Source organism: Eupeodes corollae, chromosome 1 (assembly GCF_945859685.1).
Source record: "Eupeodes corollae chromosome 1, idEupCoro1.1, whole genome shotgun sequence".
Classification (NCBI taxonomy): Eukaryota; Metazoa; Arthropoda; class Insecta; order Diptera; family Syrphidae; genus Eupeodes; species Eupeodes corollae.
Genome location: NC_079147.1, coordinates 105,084,669 through 105,105,190, shown reverse-complemented (window position 1 = coordinate 105,105,190; position 20,522 = coordinate 105,084,669). Strand labels below are relative to the sequence as shown.

At 33.5% G+C, this 20,522-nt stretch overlaps 1 protein-coding gene across 7 annotated transcripts in view; it reads left to right on the top strand.

Annotated features, from left to right (window-relative positions):
• LOC129939591 (synaptosomal-associated protein 25) overlaps positions 1 to 20,522 on the top strand; it is a 147,640-nt gene that overhangs the window by 104,751 nt on the left and 22,367 nt on the right. For 4 of the 7 annotated variants that reach the window (XM_056047663.1, XM_056047658.1, XM_056047664.1 and 1 more), the window contains exon 4: positions 3,285 to 3,333. In XM_056047663.1, coding sequence (XP_055903638.1) covers positions 3,285 to 3,333 — 49 coding nt within the window. Of the gene's footprint in view, positions 1 to 3,284; positions 3,334 to 8,988; positions 9,038 to 9,637; positions 9,687 to 20,522 lie in introns of all 7 variants that reach the window. The other 3 variants (XM_056047659.1, XM_056047662.1, XM_056047660.1) reach the window with 2 other exon arrangements.

Genomic DNA, 20,522 nt, shown 5'->3' with positions numbered 1-20,522 from the left:
CGTCGTCATATCTTCTCCTCCATTCTCCATCTATGCGTACGGGACCAAAAATCACCCAAAGAATTTTTTTCTCGAAGAATCCTAAGACGCTCTCATCTTTTTTTTACAGGTTCCAGGCCTCAGCGCCATTAATGAGAACCGGGATGATGAGCGTCTTATAAATGGTGATTTAAGATGCTGGAAAGAGGACTTTACTTCTCAATTGCCTACTAAGTCCAAAGAAGCAGTGATTTGCAAGAGTTATTCTTTGTTTGGTTTCAGCGCTGGTGTCGTTGTCTGTGTTAATAGCGGTACCTAGGTAGACAAAGTCCTTAACTACTTCGAAGTTATAGCTGCCATGGTGACGTTTTGTCCGAGACGTTTGACAGTTTGCTTGGGCTTGCCCTCATTGACCAATAAACCCATTTTCTTCGCTTCCGTTAAAACCTCTCCACAACACGCTTTGATCTTCCAATTATGTCAATATCATCTGCGTATCCGAGTAATTGGATGGACCTTTGGAAGATTGTGCCTCTAGTGTTGACAGTTGAGTTTTGCACAATTCTTTCCAGAACGATGTTGAAGTTGCGCATGACAGTGCATCGCCTTGTCTAAAACTTTTTTGACATCAAATGCTTTGGTAAGATCTATTCCGAACTTGAAAAACCAGCGTGCATTCTCCATCGTCATTCTGCACAAACGGAACAATGATGCCAAAACTAGACATTGCTTTTTAGAGCTCTTCTATATAGATGCTCTCATAAGCGGCTTTAAAATCAATAATGAGATGGTGGGTATCGATTTGAAGCTCTTGGGTTTTTTCCAAGATCTGCTGTAGTGTGAATATTTGATCGACTGTGGATTTTCCTGGTCTAAAACCTCACTGATAAGGACCAATTAGGTTTTTGACGAACGGCTTCAGACGTTCACATGATACGGCAGAGAGGATCTTATATGCAATGTTAAGGAGACTGATGCCTCTGTAGTTGGTGCAACTTAGAGCGTCTCCTTTCTTTTGTATTGGTCAAATTATGCTTCGATTCCGCTCATCGGGTATGCTTTCTTCCGACCATATTTTGCAGATAAGTTGGTGCATGCTTTCTACCAAGTCATCGCCTGCTGCTTTGAATAGTTCAGCAGCGATGCCGTTAGCTCCAGCAGCTTTGTTTAAAGTCAGTTTAGATATACATAGCTATCCTTACTTCGTCGAGGTCGGGTATGCGGAATTGTTGATCTGCGTCATCTTCGCCCGAGGGCGTTAATTTGAAGATCGTCTAAAACAATACCGATTGGAAGTACCGCTTGAAGATCATTTCAAAACAGAACGTAAAAAGAGAGCTTAGCACACATCCTTGACGAACACCTTTCTTAGTTAGGAAGAAGTCTGACAAAGACGAACCATCCCAAACAGCTGCAGTAGTATCCTTATAAAGAGACTTTGTAGTAGCCAGTATCTTCGAAGATATTCCCAGAGTCGATAGCTTATAAATAAGAGAATTCCTGTCATTGCTATCAAAAGCAGCCTTAATATCGATGAAAAAAGCGTAGAGTTTCTTCTTTTGGCAGAGTTGAAGTTGAATTATGCATGAACATTTAATTAAAGAAAATTGTTAAACGTTCCATTCTTTTTGTCCTGAAACATTTGAGTGTATGAAAAAATGATTAAGACAATCAAACTATATGCTTGGGAATTTTGATAAAGGTGTTAATACTATGGGACATATAAATAAAAACAAAGATAATCACGAAGAAGCAGTTTGTGTGACTTTTGGCGGTCCATAACTTACGACGCGGATACGAGATTTGATGAGACTTTTTGTACAATACTAAGAACAAATCTAGCCTAAGTTCTGCTACACCAAAATTTAGCCTAATTTTTTTGGACTAAAAAGGAGTAATAAATCTTATCTGCGTATTTAAAAAGTTGTTTAAGTGTGTTCTGCAGTATTAAGGTGTTAAATGCATGCTTATTACATATTTTTCATAGTCCTTAGCCTTATCTTTCAAACTGATGTCTTGAAATGATGTCAATTTTCTTAAAACCCAATTTATTCTTTTTTGACAATTTTTTTAGTTTATAAACAAACACATTTTATGAAGGTTCTTACTACAAGATAAAATGTTCAAAACAATCTAAATATATAATTTTTAAAGAATGTACAGAACATCTAACCACAGATTATAACTTATCAATAAAACGACAAAAAATTGTAATTGGTGTATATTTATATAAAATTGTTTATATTTTTTATATTTTTTTCATATATATTTTACCGTATTTCTTTGTGGTGCTACAAACAAAACACTGATCCACTGCATTTTTCGTATATATTTACTTTGTTGTTAATATTTTTTAATTTTCAATGTTTCCTTTGATGTTTGTTTGTGATTTATTGTTTTTTTTTTTTTTTTTTGAAAAATTTAGTTGTTGATTTTTGAAACGCTAAAGAAATTAATATGAATAAAAATTCCAACAATATATATCTACAATATGACAACAATAATAACAATTGTCGACTACAAAAACCAATAACAAATAAAACGTGCAGCAGAAATTTAAAATATGATCTCTAAAATATTGAAAAATATACTCAACAAACCAACATCAAATCAAGATAAAAAAATATTTAACAATATATTATTTTATTTTAGTTGTATTTTTTATTTTCAATTTTAATTTAATTAATTTCGTTTTGTATTTTCGTTAATGCCAAGCAGAATACAAAAACAATAAAATCGCCTTCTAACAGTTGCAGCAGTTATAAAACTTGATATATATTTAAAAAAATAAAAAAAAACAAACAACATTAAAATATGTGATATATCTCTATATATATATATTTTATCCATTCATATACTTTTAGGTAAAAATTAAATTCCTTACGACAAACGACAATATTTTTAAACAGAAAATTCTAAAATTCTAACAACTTAAATATATATATACTTTAAAAACTAAATTAAAATCAAAAAAGAAATAAAACATTTAAACATTTTATTATACAAAATTTTATATACATTTATATTTCACGTTATCAATGCCCCATTACTAAAAATTAAAAATATTATATATACCTTTTTTTTAAAATATACAAAAACAAAAAAATATGTAAAAAAGTTAATTGATTGCAAAATAACACTTTTTTCACATAATTTTTAAACTTTTGAAACAAAATAAAAAAAATATTAAGCGAAATTAAAAAACTATACTCTATACATTTGTATTTTTAACTTTTTATTTGTAAAACTTTTTATATACACAAAATGACACACTTTTACTAATTATTCGTTGTGCCGCATCACAGAGCAAGGAAGCCGGGATTCGCACCCTGGTAGCCCTTGATGATCAGGGAGGTGAGTCACTCTGGACACATTAAAAAAAATTACAAAACTTAAACTCATAGTTAAAATTTTTGTTTTTCATTTTAATTCATTTTTTTTTATAATTTTATTATGTTTTGTTTGTATTTTCATTTTTCTATGTCCTCTTTATCTCGACTCGACTTTATTGTGTTATATTTTTGTTTGATAAAATAAAAAAAAAAAGTTTTATTTAAAAGTGATACTTATACTTTTGTAATTATATTAAAAAATTATTGTTTATGGTTTTTGGCAACACAAGTGTTGAGAAGTTCCAGTTTAGAAAATATCTGACAACAGTAAAATTCATAAAATTAACCTTTTTCTTAAAGTTATTTAGTTCAGATTCTTTGGTTTTGCTACCAAAATCCCTTAAGATCTAGAGTTCGGAGATTGTTGCTGTAAACTCTCTATTTGAGATGGCCCCATAAAAAATCTATTTAGGTTATCTCACGAGATGTACCCAAATAGACAGATAAATTTTTGAGAGAAAGATTTCGGAAGCAAATTCATCGAATAGCCACGGTTTTTGGAACCACGTGTGTGATGAACTTGCAGGTTCGTTAAAAAGAAAACCATTGTGCGTCCCTAATTGTCACTATTGACATCTGTAACCTGCCCCCAATCATTCTTCAAAAAAAAAAAATGGTCAAATTGTTCGTGGATAAAGCGCACCAAAAAGTTTCCCTGAAGCAATGCAATGGCTTTTGGTGTTTCAGTCGAGGGCTATGGGTTCTTGGAGGAGCCCAGTAATGGCAGTTTTGTTTATTAACGTCTCCGTTTAAATGAAAATCATCCTAATCGCTCCACAAAAATGAGATTCGCAATACGAAAACGTCTCCAACATAATTTCTTACAAATTCTTGAACGATTTGGAAATGTTGAATGGATGGAACTTAAAATTCTTTTTGTAAAATTTCATAAAAATCGCTCTTGGAGCTCTCAGTGATTCTGTCCTTTTCCATATTGAAATTCGTGGATTTTCACGTAAACTCGCTCTTCAATTACTTCAATGTTTTCGGGAGTCCTTGAAGATCGACTGGGCCCTGGCAGAGTGTTCATAGTCGAAGCAGTTGCCTTTAACCTCAGCACCCGCGAACGAATGAAATTCACACTCAGCCCTTAACTAAGTCGTTGTATACCAAACTATGAACCAAACTGCCGACGAGTAGTTACGTACGAATCTTTACTCTTGAAAAATGCCTCTATGGCGAAAGCGTTACCCAGAAAACAGCACGATCATTGACTCCAAATCAATTCTGCTGTAACAGTCCTACTTCCAGGAGTGCCAATCATTTTCGTGCTCAATTTCAGACTTACGGTCAAATATAGAGAGTATTTTTTCAGCCCAACATTAAAAATTTTAAAGTTGTATGCAACTCGTGTCCCAGGCGGAATTTTTGGCGATGAAAGAAGTCTTGTTCTGGCTTAAAGAAAAAGTGATATCAACATCTGATATCCGTATTTTCTCAGATAGTCAGGCCGCTATAAAATCTCTGGACTCTGTCTCTACAAACTCTATAACAGTTTATAATTGTCAATCGATTGTAAAAATTGTGCGCAACACTACGTCATCATCAGTTCCTACGCGCGTTTCTAAAGACACTTCTTTTGTTACTAGAGTACTTAGAGATCTTGACATTCACAAGCCCGATTAGTATTCCCGCTATTGTTTTGACGAGGCGTTCTTCAACGCTGGCAAAACCACTGCCTAAGCTTTTTTATCTGCTTTATTCTACAGGTCTCTTTCCGAGTGGATGGAAAACAGCATTTATCCAGCCCTCATCAACCATCGTCTAATTGCACTTCAAGGAAACGGAATCGCTGATCAATTTTCAGCTTAAAAAATATCTTAAAGAACGAAAGCTTGTTAATGACCGGCAGTATAGCTTAGCTTAGCGTAGCAAAAGATCCCCTAGTTTATCTCACCGAACAGTCAAGCAAACCTGTACATCGTAAGATTATTGCACTTCTTATTTCAAAAGCATTCGATAAAGTTTGGCATCAAGCTCACTTATCGAAAATGCGTGCTTTTGGTAATGATGAACCTTTACTTTATTGGGTTAGAAATTACCTTTCGGGCCGTTTAATTCAATCTGATATCCACAAAATAAATGCTGGTATGCCCTAGGCCTCCGTTTTGTCTCCGACAATCTTCCTTATTTTTATAAATGATCTTTTGTCTGAAACTTCTAACCCACTAAATTGTTTAGTTGATGACAGTACCCTCAGCTTTCATATTCATCCTTGTTCTTTGGATGTGGACTATCAACGGCATCGAAATTAATCCTGTCTACTGTCTCAAAAGCGTAACCCTCCCCCAATGCCACTATTTATGGGTGGTACTTGCATCGAAGAGTGATCAGGATCACATATTCAACATCGCCAAAACTTCTGCTAATGGTTTACGTTTTCGAAGACGATGCAAGCAGCTTTTTCCCCTTCTGATGTGGCTATAATTTACAAAGCAGCTTTTATTCGTCTAAAACTCCAGTAGATTAGGTTAGGTTTAAGTGGATTCAGAATACACACACTTAGGCCAAAAGAGAAGGCCCATTGTGATACCACATAAATCTAGAGAATTACTTCCCACAAGTCGAACCATTTTGAGTTTTTTATAAAGCGAAGGTGATATTTGATATCCTTTTTAGCTAGTTCACTGGGATTATCAAAAGAGTATTCTCTCAGATGAAGTTTCCGTCTTAGTGAAAGAGCAGGGCAAGTGCAGAGGAGGTGAGAGATTGTTTCCTCTTCTTCCTCGTCCATTGAGCTTCTGCAGACGTCATTTGAGGCTACACCAAGCCGTATTGCGTGCCTATAAGACAGTGTCCTGTAAGGACACCTATTAGGGAGCTAATATGAAGTCTGCTTTGAGATAACAAGTCCTTAGAGCACTTTAGGTCCAGTGAAGGCCATATAAGTTTTATGGCTGCGCATGTTGGTAAATTGTGCCAGCTAGAGTTTGTTATCGCAAAAGGTGTTTATTTTACATGTAGCTACCGGTATACCTATCTCCTCCCTTTCAGGTGAAATAAGCATGACGGTTCCATTTTTAGCAAGCTCATCGGCTCTAAAAAATCCCGTGACGGCACCATACACAGGTGAATGTTGAATTGCTGCGCCATCTCCATGAGAGACGATCAACAATCGAGGGCCGTTTGAGATTTGGTTGAGACCCCGTCAAGAGATTTAAAGCAGCCTGACTGTCAGTGAAGATGCGGATATCAGGCTAGGAGATAACCTCTTTGATCGCTAAAATTACCGCTTGGATGACGCTACAATGATTAGTGAGGTGGAATGAGATGCTTAGATTAAGCTTTTCTGAGTAAACACCACTTCCTCATTTGTCTTGAACCCATCTGTACAAAAATGAATGCTTTTGTTATCCAGGAGTTTTTTGTCTTCCCATTAATCTCTGGATGGAATAGAAACCTGGAGGTTTTTCCAAATAGGGGGTTAGGAATAGTGTAGTCTATGTACTTTGGTATAGAACCAAAGAGGTTCAAAATGGTGGAGTGCACCACATTGTTGTTGGTCCATTGAGATGAAGTCTTATCACTGTACTCGCTGCCACTTGTTTGCTGAAGATGTCGAGAGGTGTCAGTTGGAGGAGAGTGTCTAACGCTGCTGAGGATGTGGTTCTTAATGCCCCGCTTATGAAGAGACATGCAATGCGTTGGACTCTGCTGAGTTTGTCGTAGTATGTGACTTTCTCCAGTGCAGTCATCGGCATACGCAACCACTCTGTAGCCTTCCCTCTCAAGGGATATTAGTAGTTCGTTAACCACTATGTTCCACAGGAGAGGGGATAGACCACCACTTTGTGGAGTAACTCTACCGACAGACCTTTTCGTACAAAAATCCCCCATCTAAAAGTTGATGATCCTGCTTTTTAGCATTAGATTAATCAACTCACAGAGTGAGTATTCGACGTTTAGGGCCGTCATAGCAGAAGTGATCGCGGATGTGTCAACCACCATAGTATATTCCTTTTGCTCAAGGGAGTATCCGATACTTCTTACCAGATTGTGTAAGGCTGTTTTGATTGATCTCCCTTTATAGTAAGCATGCTGAGACATCGACAGTCTCATATCAATGCTATTACATGGATAACAATCAATCGTTCCAGAGTTTTGAGAATGAATGATGATAGGCTAATAGGTCTTAGATCTTAAGGGTTGACATAAGAGCATTTGCCCGCCTTGGGAATAAAAATTACCTTTACTTCTCTCCATCGCTAAAGTATATAGACCCGATCTAGATAACTTTTGAAGATCATCTCAATGATGGCCAAAATTATGTCAATGGTAAGTAGTAGCTCAGCTGGTACGATTTAATCTGGACCTTGTGATTTTTTTTGTGGGTGTCTAGAAGCAGGTTTAGCGTTTCTTCGCAAGAGTTAGTCCATGTATCATCCGAGTTTTTAAGACAACTAGGCATGGTTGGATTTGTCGAGAGAATCTTCCTTATCCTAGATGCCTCCGAGGATTCTTCTTCAATTGAGCTATTCTCAGTTCTTGTTTATACTCTAGTATAATACTCATATTTGGGCTGGTGCCCCAATAGCGTACTTGAGTCTTCTCGATAGAATTTAAAAAAAGCTCTAAAAATTATAGGAAATCGTTCCCTTACCGGAACATTTGCTAGCCAATTACATTCCTCCTCTTAAAGAATTCAACCGACATTCCCGTACTGCCATCAGTTTACCCTTGAGCCCAATTTTGGACGTAATGTCAAGTACAGAGATTCTTTCTTTAGCTGCACTACACGAATGTGGAATGGTTTACCAGGCTTAATGTGCAGACATTCAAAACCGATGTGCATTGGTATACAAATTACAGTGTTGTCTAAAAACTATGTATCATTTTTTTAAATCCCATAAAATTCTTTAAATTATGTAATCTCTTAATTTTTGGTGTTTTTCTTTTTAATTTTACATTTGCAGCATTTTCAAAAAAAAAAAAACAGTACTGCCATTGATTAATTAAAAATTAAAAAAATTCCCCTCATGACCACATCCTGCCACATAACATTTTATAGCAAAACGTTTTATATTCCACTCTTATTCACTTCTATTGAAAATTTAAAAATAAAAATTACTCGTTCCACTAGACCACTTATTATTCAAATTTTTCTATATGCATATACTTTTTACTCAATTTAATTATTTTCATCTTATATTTTACTTTTTTAATTTTTATAAATATTTTAAAAATCCAAAGTTTAATTTATTTACTTTAAAATATTTTGTTTAGTTATAAAAGCTTCTGCTTGAGGCAATAGTTTATCAGTGCACCTTTTGATATTTTTGGTAGTTTGAAAAAAAGAAAAAAAAATATTATATAAATTTAGTTTGTTTTCTTATTTAAACCTTTTTAAGCTACACGTATTTTGTTCAAAATTTAAGCCTTGTTATGCACGCTTTGTTTCGTTAAAATCAATTTAAAGAAAAATAAAAATACTATATTATATACAGACTGAGAAATTATGATTATTGTTTTACTTTTTTGTGTATCTTCAAATTGAAGAACAATTAATATGTATATCTTTCTCTTTCTTACAATATTTTGTTTATATAATTTTTTAGTATTTTTATTTGTTTATAATTTTTATTAAAAAATAAAAGAAATTCCCGAATATATCTTTTAGAGCGAGGAAACAGGTGCCAAAACTTTGAATCAAATTAATATTCAAGGCGGTAAGAAATCTGCGTTTTTTAAAAATAAAAAAGAGTTACGCTTTATTTTCTAATCAAAAGAAAAAAATATTTTCTTTAATAACAATGCGACTAATAAAATAAGTTTTTCTTTATAAATTAAAAAAAAACATCACGCAAATCACCCCTCTTAGGGCTCCTTACACGGTTTTAAGCTTCTATGTAACTTTTAACATTTTAACTCGCATCTTTTTTTGGAGTAAAATGTGTGGCGATAGTTTTCTGTTTTGTTTCTTTTAAATTTCGAAACTAACCGATAACTTTTTTGTTTTGATTTTATATATATTAAAAAATAAAAATATTTTAAGTTTTTTTAATAAATCTAATAAAAAAAAAACTAATAAATAAAAAGAAAATGCTACAGCTGCAAATAGGCTTAGAGAGATATTGATTTATTGTGAGTGAGTAAGGATTAACATTTCAATCAAAAAAGCTATAAGCTATAATAAAATATATAAATAATAAAAAAAAAACAGCAACATGTAATTTCTAAAAATCCACAAAAACAAAACAAACAACCACAAAAAAAAATTATTAAAATAACAAACAAAATGCTAAGAAATTTGTGATGTTTTTGTTTAGAGTACGGAAGTTGGAATGAGAAGCATCGTTATGCTGGACGAACAAGGAGGTAAGATTGTAAAGAAAAGAATTTAAAAAACAAGAGTTTTAAATGATAAATATTTAAAAAAAAACAAAAATGATTCTTACAAATTAAAATATACAAATTTAATTATGTTTTTTTTTGTCTAAACTCAAAATATACAAAATTCATTATTATACAAAATTTTAAAACTTTTAATGCACAAAAATGTAAATTTTGTTTATTTTTATGTAATAACTTTTTTAAAAAAAAATGTGATGGTATTTATGTCAATTATTATGGTAACTTAAAAATCCTCTTTGCCAAAAATATTAGTAAGTTGAAGTAAAACCTGATCCCGTCTTTAAGCTAAAAAAAAATTATCTTGTAATTTTTCCTAGATTTTGTGGACAATAACAGTGTTGGCCAAAACAATTGCAAAAAACCTCCATCTTTATGTTTTTCAAAAATTAATAACTTAAACAAACCATGCAAGAAAAACAACAAAACGATAGGATTCTGTAATAATAATGTCAAAAAAATTCGAACCCAACTCGACCTGAACGTAAGCGAGAGAACAATTAAGAGACGAGCTGTTGATGGTGGCCTTAAATCTTTCAAAGTTTTAAAAAAGCCTTTTATTTCCACCAAAAATAAACTGGCGTATTAACCACATCAAATAAAACGTTAGAAAATTAAGGAACCTACTCTTTTTGGACGAGTCCAAATTCAATTTCGGGTTCGGATTCTGATGGTCAGCCAAAGAGGCACTTAATCCACGTAGCAACAAAGCTACTTTAAAATACCGATTAAGTAACGTAATGGAGTGGGGATGTTTTTTAAAGCATGGACTAGGACAGATTCACCAATATCTAATGCTGCCACAGGGAGAGGATCAGTTGCCTCTAAAATGGACCACGATCCAAACCACACGTCCAATAGACTTGGTTTCAAGAGAACTAGATTGATGTGTTACAATGGCCAGCACAGTCCCCAGATCTCAACCCTAAAGAAAATCTATAGGAAATTGTAGATCGACGAATTGTAAGGACAAATAAAATTAAAAATTAAAAAAATAAAAATGAAATCATCTGTTTGACCAAATTAAATTGACTCAGGAAAGTATCCCAAATTCCGAAACAGCATAATAAGCAATTTAATCGACGCCATGAATCGAAGATGTGCTGAAGTGATTGAAGCTTTGCTACCAAATATTAGTAAGACTAAAAAATGTATATATTTTTTTGAAAGTTGTTTTGTTTTCACCAGCTTAATATTGCATTAATTGTGCAATATTTATTAAACTATTACAAAAACAACTATATTTTATTTTCCATTAGAAACTGAAAACATTTGTTAAAATTAAAAAAAAATAACAAAAATATACAATAATTGAACTTTAATTTGTTTTAAAAAGTTATTTATTAATCGAGCCAATTGACGTTGCTTTTATATTGGCCAACACTGTATATGTTTATTATAATTGTTAATATTTTACAAAATTCCTTAACGGTATTTCGGGTATAGATAGACAGAGGTCTACGTCCCGTTTTTAATAATCATAATGGCTCATTTGTCGTGGAGGAATATATCCGTATTTGCGTATTTTTTCCAAGAAAATGGGCAAAAAGTTACAGTTAATTCGGATCGCTACTATCACATGATTGAGACCTTCCTCCAACCAAACTTAAATCAGTTCACTAGGAACCACAAGGAAGTCTGGTTCCAACACGATTAAGCCACAGCACACACTTCACGGCGTTCACTTTTAAAATATAGGAGATCTTTTTGCCCGACCCTGTATTACTCAGGTTTTTGAGATATCCCTTTTTAAATTCGAAAAAAGCACGTATACAAGGTGTGTTCAAAAAGCACCCGGAATTTTCGTTTTTTTTTTTTTGTTTTAATATGTATTTATTCCTCTACATCAATGTGGTTCCCTTCCAAATATTCCCCCCAGATATAATCCACTTATGCCAGCGTTTTTTTCCAATCTCCCAAGCACTCTTGGAGCATGACTACGGTATTGTTTTTGGCCAACAAATTACGAACAAGCAACGACTTTTGCGTTATCGTGGTGCAAAAGCCATGAATTGTTTTTCTATAAATCTGAGCTTTTTTTCGGATTGATTCCGCAAACGTCGCACAACTTCAAAGTAATACTCCTTACTAACCGCACGACTTTGTGGTAAGATCTCTTGATGCACTATGCCATTATAATCGAAGAAAGCAGTAAGAAATACCTTCATATTTAATCGAACTTGACGTTTTTTTTCGTTGGTGACATTGGATGCTTCCAGGTGGATGATTGTGCTTAAAATTCGATATCATAATCGTTCACCCATGTTTCATCACCAGTTATGAAACTTGGAACGTCGTTGACGTCATTTAACAGCTCCAGAGCGATGTTTATGCGATTGTTTTTTTGGTCAAACATTGTTTAAACAAGCAAAAATCGCCGAGCTCATAAAAACACGTCGAACCTTAGCAACTACAACAGACAAAGTAAACAGTGAATATAGCTGAAAATTGCATCATACTTTAGGGACATGTATACCAACACAATACAGAACTAATTTTGACCTTCGGACTTTCCAGACTCGCGAAATTTAAAAATGCGTTGTAATTTTTGAACACACCTCGTACAGCGCTTTTTAAGGCTATCTAAATCTATAAAGTAGTTTTATTTTTCACTAAAATCCGTGATGGTTTTTCAAATTTATATTTCTTCTCTTCAATATTCCGTTGAAATATTTATATTATTTCATAAACGCTTATTAATGGGCAGCGAACTCAACACGCTTAAAATGCTTTTTAAAGCGTAAAGGGAGATTCACATATCGAATCAACCAAAACGAGAAAAAGCACTTCGAGCGCTGTCGCCACTCTAAATAGAGTGCTGGTTGAACTTCAAGTTCATATCTCTACGTGAGGTGTTCACCTCACGCCCTCACGGAGTTCTAAGAAGAACTGAAAATAATGCGAAATGAGTACTACTGTTATACTCTTTTTAAATGATGCATGACAGTTTTTTCAATTGGGTTTGGATACGCCTCCTTCGTACTTGTTGATTCTCATAATTGAGAGTGAGATAGGAAATTTTGCGAAAGCAATCATACAGGATTACAGTCAATTACTTGTGTCTAAAAAAGTTGTTGACATAGGCGCCTGCCTGGCGACTTTACATATCCTAAGCGGAGCAACGGAGTTGCGTGAGCGGGTGCGAATCCCGAAAAGTGGAGTTTAAATCCTGAGATCCCTCGAAGCGGGCCACCCACAGGTGCTTTTATTAAAAAAAAGTTGTTGATATAGGCGACTTTACATACCCTAAGCGGAGCAACGTAGTTGCGTGAGCGGGTGCGAACCCCGAAAAGTGGAGTTTAAATCCTGAGATCCCGCGAAGCGGGCCACCCACAGGTGCTTTTATTAAAAAAAAGTTGTTGATATAGGTGCCTGCCTGGCGACTTTACATACCCTAAGCGGAGCAACGTAGTTGCGTGAGCGGGTGCGAATCCCGAAAAGTGTAGTTTAAATCTTAGGATACCCCGAAGCGGGCCACCCAAAGGTGCTTTTATTAAAAAAAAGTTGTTGATATAGTTGTTGATCGCCACAAAACGCTTAAAATGATATTGAAGCGAAAAACAGAATTCCATCCCACGGAACGCTTAAACACCATTTTAAGCGTTCTCAACCCGAAACACAATCGCCACAAAACGCTTAAAATGATATCCAAGCGAAATAGAGAATTCCATCCCACGGAACTCTAAAACGCCATTTTAAGCGTCCTTGACCCATCCCCTAAGCATGCTAAAAATGTCCTTTACGCATCCAAGGAATCTTGCTATTCCTGAATGCTAAGAACATTCCAAGCAGTGCTTTACTTACCATAAATCCCTCACTCCATACCTACCTGTTCAGGAGCATTCATTCCCAACCACCGTTGCATGAATCCCGCAGTCTACTGAAGAATTTCCAAAAATATTCTTGGTTAAGTATCCATGATTCTCATCGAAGAGTGTCTCCTTTCATATGAAAACAGCGGTGTCGAAATAATTTGAAAAGGGAGCGAAACGGCGGGATTTCGTTACGCGGTATTTTGTTATGGGGGATTCTGTTCTGCAGGATTTCGTTTTGCGGGATTTCGTTTTGCAGGATTTCGTTACGCGGGATTTGGTGATGCGGGATTTCGTAGCCAACCCATTAATAAATATAAATTAAAACTTGAGCAAATAGTTAAAATTAGAGTTTGTATTCGAAATCAGCACTTAAAATTAAGTCCAAAATGTATTTTCGAAAACTATTAAAATTTAGAATTTATGCTTTTTTTGAAACTTTATATATGTCGATTCAAATAAAGACTCATAACTAATGAGATTTTTTAGAAACAAGGTATAGTATCTTGATGCTTTAAATTGTTTCCAAAAGAGAAATTTTGTTCTCTTCAAAATCATCATAAAATTTAATGTTTAAAGTTTTAACTTCGGCTTAAACACCCCGTTTTTGGTTGTGTTTAGCATTGTAAAGGGTTATATTTTAAAAACCTAATATGATTAAAAAATTAAAAGGTGAGATGCGAACTTATGATATTTTAATCCTTTAAAAAAGTATTCGTTTGTTTGTGCAACAGAAACTTTATTTATGCTCAGTTTGGTTTGCCATTTCATAATGAATAGATTTATTCCCGAACAACATTTTCAAATTGTGTGAATTTAGTACCAAAATATTATGATATTGGTTACAATAATTTTTGGAGCACCTTGGATCAATCAAAAAAGAGTTTGTAACTTACGATTATTTCAACCATCAGTGGAAATTAGTCATACTTCCAAAGTATAATAACATAATTTCATAGAAATTCGAACTGCGAATACCTGTTACGAAAGATCTTTTATGACCAGAATCTTGTATGATTCATAACAGAAAATTAAAATTTTTTTTAAAGAATGTGCCCTTCAGGATGGAATAGATTTCAATGCCAGAAGCCAGAAGTTTAATAAACTAAAATAAAAACTTCCTAATTATATGTAGGAATCTGTCAAAACATCTAATTCAATACATGGATAAATTTGAAGGAACTCGAAAAGATATTCCAAAATGTGTATGTTTTTCAGTAAAAAACCGATGAATATTATACTTATCCATTCAATAATCTTTGATCTCGAAATTAAAATGTTTGTCTAACTTTTATGAAAAGCTGAAAGTTGTTTTTATTTTTTTGCGATCTATCCCAATTGAGCTTCATATCTCACTCGTTTGATAAGGTAACTAAAAATCCACATTTCCAGGATGGCATATTCAATGTCTGTTTTAAAATAATTGCCCGAAATCTTTTAATTTCAAGTGTAAATCTGACAAACGTCATTGTCATATGTTATTCTCTAAGAAATCCGTCTGCCCAAGGTTTTGAAAATTGAACAAGCAATTGAAGTCAGTACATTTACAGCCTTTTTCAGGCACTAGCTTATCTAAGAATTGGCTGAAACATAGCTTTACCCAATTTTTAACTTCCCATAGGAAATTATTGTAATCTGTTCGAATTGTCAAACTGGACATTTTGACATTTCTCAACGCTTGAAGGTGCTTGGAATCTGAATTCAATGTTTTTGTCAGTACATACGACTCACGTTCCTAATACCTTTCTCTGTCCTCCATATCTCAAGACTCAACAAAGGTAATGACTTAAAAACAATACAGATAATAATTTAAAACTGTGCTGAAAGGGCTTTTAAGCAAATCCGTTCAGTGTTTTTCTTATATAATAAAGGGTGCGCCAAGTAACTTTTCTGTCAAATCAGACATGAGCTAAATGTTATCATTCACGAAATAAGCACTAGCTGAAAAAAAAGTTAAATGGTTAATTTTGGTCAACCCTAAAAATCTCACGTACCTACCAATAATACTATCGACTAAAATTAAATTAATTAGTACAATTTGTATATAAATCCTATTGGCAGTTCTTTCCTTTACCTTATTCATTTGAGGTCCTTAACCTACAATTTTAGATTGTAGGTCAGATTTCTGAAGATCCTTAAAAGACAACTGAGCTTTGAAACACTTCAGTCTTCTAAAAAAACACATTTAAAAAAAAATTGAGTTTCCAAAAAATTGTGTTAATTTTGTAGATAGATATAAACCTGTAATTTATTCAACAAGTACCATCACATTTATTAAATATGTACATTTTAAATTCATAACAAAATGTATTAAACATCGTTTAAAAACTTGAAATCAAAAGCAACTAAAATATATATATAATTAAAATAAAAACCTTTTTCTATTTTCCATAAAATTAAATAAATGTAAATAATATTTTTACCCCTTTTTGCAAACTTAATTAAAAAATTAATAAAAAAAACGAATTTAAATTTTTAAAATAAACAAATATTTATGTACTTTTTTAAACACTTTTTTAAAATTAATACAAAAAATATTATATATTTATGTATAATAAACTCTTTTCACTCCAACAAAAATCAACCAATGAAAATATCCATATACAAGAACAACAACATCAACAGCAATATAAAAATATAAAAAAATTACCCAAAAATACGTCCAATCAGATTTTAAAAAAACTAAAAAATGCCAACAAAAATATATATAAAAAAATTAAAAAACCCAACCGCAAGAATAAATTAAAAAAAATATATATATTCTAATACCTAACTCAACATTTCAAATCGCCCAACAAAATCGACAATAAATATACGCCCTATAAACAAACTAACTTTTCCCCCAAAAAATATATATTTTTATTAAAAAAAATATATATGTTAAAAATATACAAAATCATGCTCGTCTCTCAACCACACTCAGTCCGACATGTGAGTACAAGGAAGACAAGAAATTTTATTGTTTTAATTTTTTGGGTTTTGATTTTGAAAATATTTAAAATTTTGCGTTAGTTTTTCGTTGTTGGTTTTTTGTTACGTTGTTTCTTAATAAATATTCCTTACAACAAAACCTGTATACTCTTAAAATTTTATATACTCGTATTTTGATTAGGACAATTATTTTTATATTTTATTTTTTTGTATAACAAATAAATTTTATCTTAATTTTATTTTTTACTTTAAGTCATGATAATGTTGGTTATATTTAAATTACAAAAATATTTATACTTGCAATATTAGCAGAGTTTTATAGAACATTAATTTTATACAAAACAAAAAGTAATTTTTCAAATATTAGAAACTTCATTTATTATTTTTAAACGTACACAATTTTTAAAAAAATGTAGACATTCATTAAAAATGTTCGTAGAAACATTAATAGGATATTTTAATTTCTATTAATAAAAATATACATTTGTTCATTTTAATTATTTGCTATAGTTTGAAATTAAAAAAACTGCTTATAAGAGATACTTTTTAGAATATTGTTTACATATTTTTTTTGAAATTTTGTTAACAATCGTAAATATTTGGGGATTTGTATAGGAGAAACTTTTAGAAATTCTTTCTTATCAGGTTTAACAATATTTCTTATTGACGAAAGGTAATGAATTTCAATCACTAATCTAATAAAGTCTATGGAACTTTAGGTTTAATAATTATGTAGTTCCCATTTTCAATTACAATTCTTTAATTATAACATCATACTTGTTGACTGTATTCGGTTTTTCTTAACACAATATATATATATAAGTAGCAGAAACAGAAAATAAATGCTAGTATACCCCGAATACTGAGAAACAGAAAAAAATACTGGTATACCTCAGGGTACTGTTCTGTCTCTGACACTCTTTCTCATTCTTATAAATCTGAAACACCTAATCTAATTACCTGTTTGGGTGACCGTTAGCCGTTCATATCCGTTTTTAGATTCGCAAATCTGCTTTTCGGGTGGGGATCTTCAAAGGCAATTCATGATAAGCTCATTAAATTCTAACATAGATAGCACTGCTAAATACTTTACTTGCTTAAGGTGGCGTGTAAACTAGGGCCTCACCCAACAAACTTCTCCATCTAGCTAGATGTCTCCTGTTTCGTGCTTTCACTTTCCACTTGTGCGCGCCACGTCTGTCGATGGTGACGTTTTGACCAAGACGTCGGAGTTGTATGTCTTTTCTTGACGACAGCATGTACTTTGTTTTGCCTATTAAACGTTAAACCCATTGACATCACGCTGAGGTCTTCCGATTATGGCAATGTCATCAGCATCTGCTAGTAATTTTATAGACTTTTGTGCCTCTAGTGTTGACGTGTGAGCTCTGCACTATTCCTTCAAGAACGATGTTAAATAAATCACATGACAGCGCATCACCTTGTCTTAAACCTTTTTTGACATCAAAAGGTACTGTTAAGTTGTTTCGAACTTTATGGAGCAGCGTAAATTCTCCATAGTCATCCTGCTCAAACGGACGCGTTTGGCAGGGATGCAAAAACTATACAGGGCTCTATACAGCTCGTCACTGTAGATGCTGTCATATGCGGCCTTGAAATCGATGAAAAGATGGTGGGTGTCGATTTGGTATTCTTGTTTTTTTTTCCAGGATCTGCCGTAATGTGAATATTTGATCGACTGTGGACTTTCCTGGTCTAAAACCACACAGCATTGCTAAATGGGGAACTTAAAACCGCGTAGAATTTAATGCTTCGAAAACTCGCTGCTACCAACTCTCGTTAAAATATAGTTTACCCATTTTTGCCACAATCCATGAGTTAGTTGGAGACTAAAAACCTTGAAATTTTCGGTGTATGTATCTTCAACTACCTCTACTGGCGGTATCGCGTAGTATTTGCCCCCCTCCCCCCTCTTATCTGGCTGTTTTATTATATAAGACTTATATATCTGCAAAACTTTCGTATAACTGACATCTCTGGGCTGGTGCTCCCGTAACTTACTTAAGTGTCTGTCACAGTATTAAACGTGGAGCTTTCAAATTGATTGGCTTTAGCACCGTCGTAAAGTTTCTTGACTTTTTTACCTTTATTTGAACCGATTATGTTCTAGAGAAAGAGAGAGTTGCAATTCTCTCATCTGAAAACGCACACTACCAGGAATTCATATCAGTATCCTCTCGGGACCAACTTCGATCTTACTGTGTGGAAGAGAGATTCCTTCTTTTGCCGTACTACGTGAATGCTTTACTACACTAATTTTTCCCATTCATTGCAATACTCAGGAATTCAAACCAATGTGCACTGACACCTCCTTTCAAACACACCCTTACGTACTTTTTGCTTAAGGTCTCATTGATTTATATATCATATGGCAGACTCCACCTTTTCAACGTTGGCAAATCTTTTACCACCGAAACATTTTTTGAAGTTTGGAAACAGAAAATAATCCGAAGGGGGCTAAATCGAATAGGGTGCGTGAGGAAGCAATTCGAAATTTAACTCATTGATTTTGGCCAACGCGATACCGGATATGTGAATTGGTGCACTTTCTTGACGAAACAAAACGTTCATTTCGACAAATGGGGCCGTTCTCCTAGATTTCGTCACTCTAAGGCTCGTTTTACACTACAAGGTTTTGACCGTAAACATTTTGTTAAAGGCGCGAACCGTCTACTGCAACTACAGTATACGGCAGCCGGACGGCGAGATAAGCTTAGTGGTGTACGTGACGAAATGCATGTTTTCACATCATACGATTTTACGTGAGGCAGAGTTTGATCAGCCACTTCAAAACACGATTACTTACCTGGCAAAAAATGTACTTAGCAATGGAACTATGCATATATCGTGTTTTACCGTATGGTTAAAACCGTATAATGTAATTAGCCATTGATCCGGTTTATGCCATTCGGTTTTGCCGTACGGTCAAAACCGTGTAGTGTGCAACGAGCTAATAGATGCAATAAGTTCGCATAATACTCGTCATTGATTGTTTTTCATATCTGAAGACAATCAATCGCCTTTAAGTCCATCGTTTTGACTGTTCCTTAGTCTTGAGTGTGAAATGATGGAGCCATGTGCCATTCAGGGTTAGGAATCGACGCAAAAATTCTGCTTTATTGCTCCGAAACTTCGTCAAATACTCGACTCAATTTTTGTTCAACTGTTGGTAATCGCGCCACCAATTTTGAACACAGATTTTTCATGTCGATATTTGTAGGCAATACTCTATGTACAGCACGTTTTTGAAATGCCTACCATGTCTGCTAGTCCACGGTCACCCAATACCATTTTGTGGATTTTCTTCACCATTTCTGTCACCTTATTTGGTCGACCACTTCGATATTCGTTTTGACAGTTACGACCGTTTAAACTCTATTAAACCTAATATTTTAATATTTTAAACGAGGGAACAGACTCCCCCAGAGTAGAATCTAGCTCCGCTTTTATATTCGTTTAACTAAGACTATTCAAATTAAAGTATTGTATCGCATAACGATGACCAAATTTGTCTATATACAAATTTACTGAAAGCGTTCAGTATTGATGGCTTCCAAACAAATTCTGAAAACAACGTAGCGTCGTCAAACTCCAAACTTAATCTTTATAATATTGACACTCTCTACCATCGTCATTATTCTTTCAGGTCAGGAACTTCTTCCGGGACTATCGCCTCGTATCATTTAGAAAGTACGGAATTTACATAGTTTTCCATTGACCGCCTAGAAGACTTTTGTTTAGGTTTTAAAGTTAAAATTAATTAAAAATATTATTGGCCTTCTGTGTCAAAAGCTCAAAATGTAATGTATAATGCTGATAACTCAACAATTTTGTATACGACTCTTAATTTATTTAATTCTTTTACTTACTTTATTTGAAAAAATGAAAGGTCAAGCTTAAAATTTCGAAGTTTTTGACTAATCAAATCATGTACTTAACTTGAAATTAAGGTAATTTTATGTTTTTAGCATTTCAAAATTGCTTAAATCAAATCCAGATAAAACAAGAACTTGCTAAAAATCAATAACGTATTTTCTAT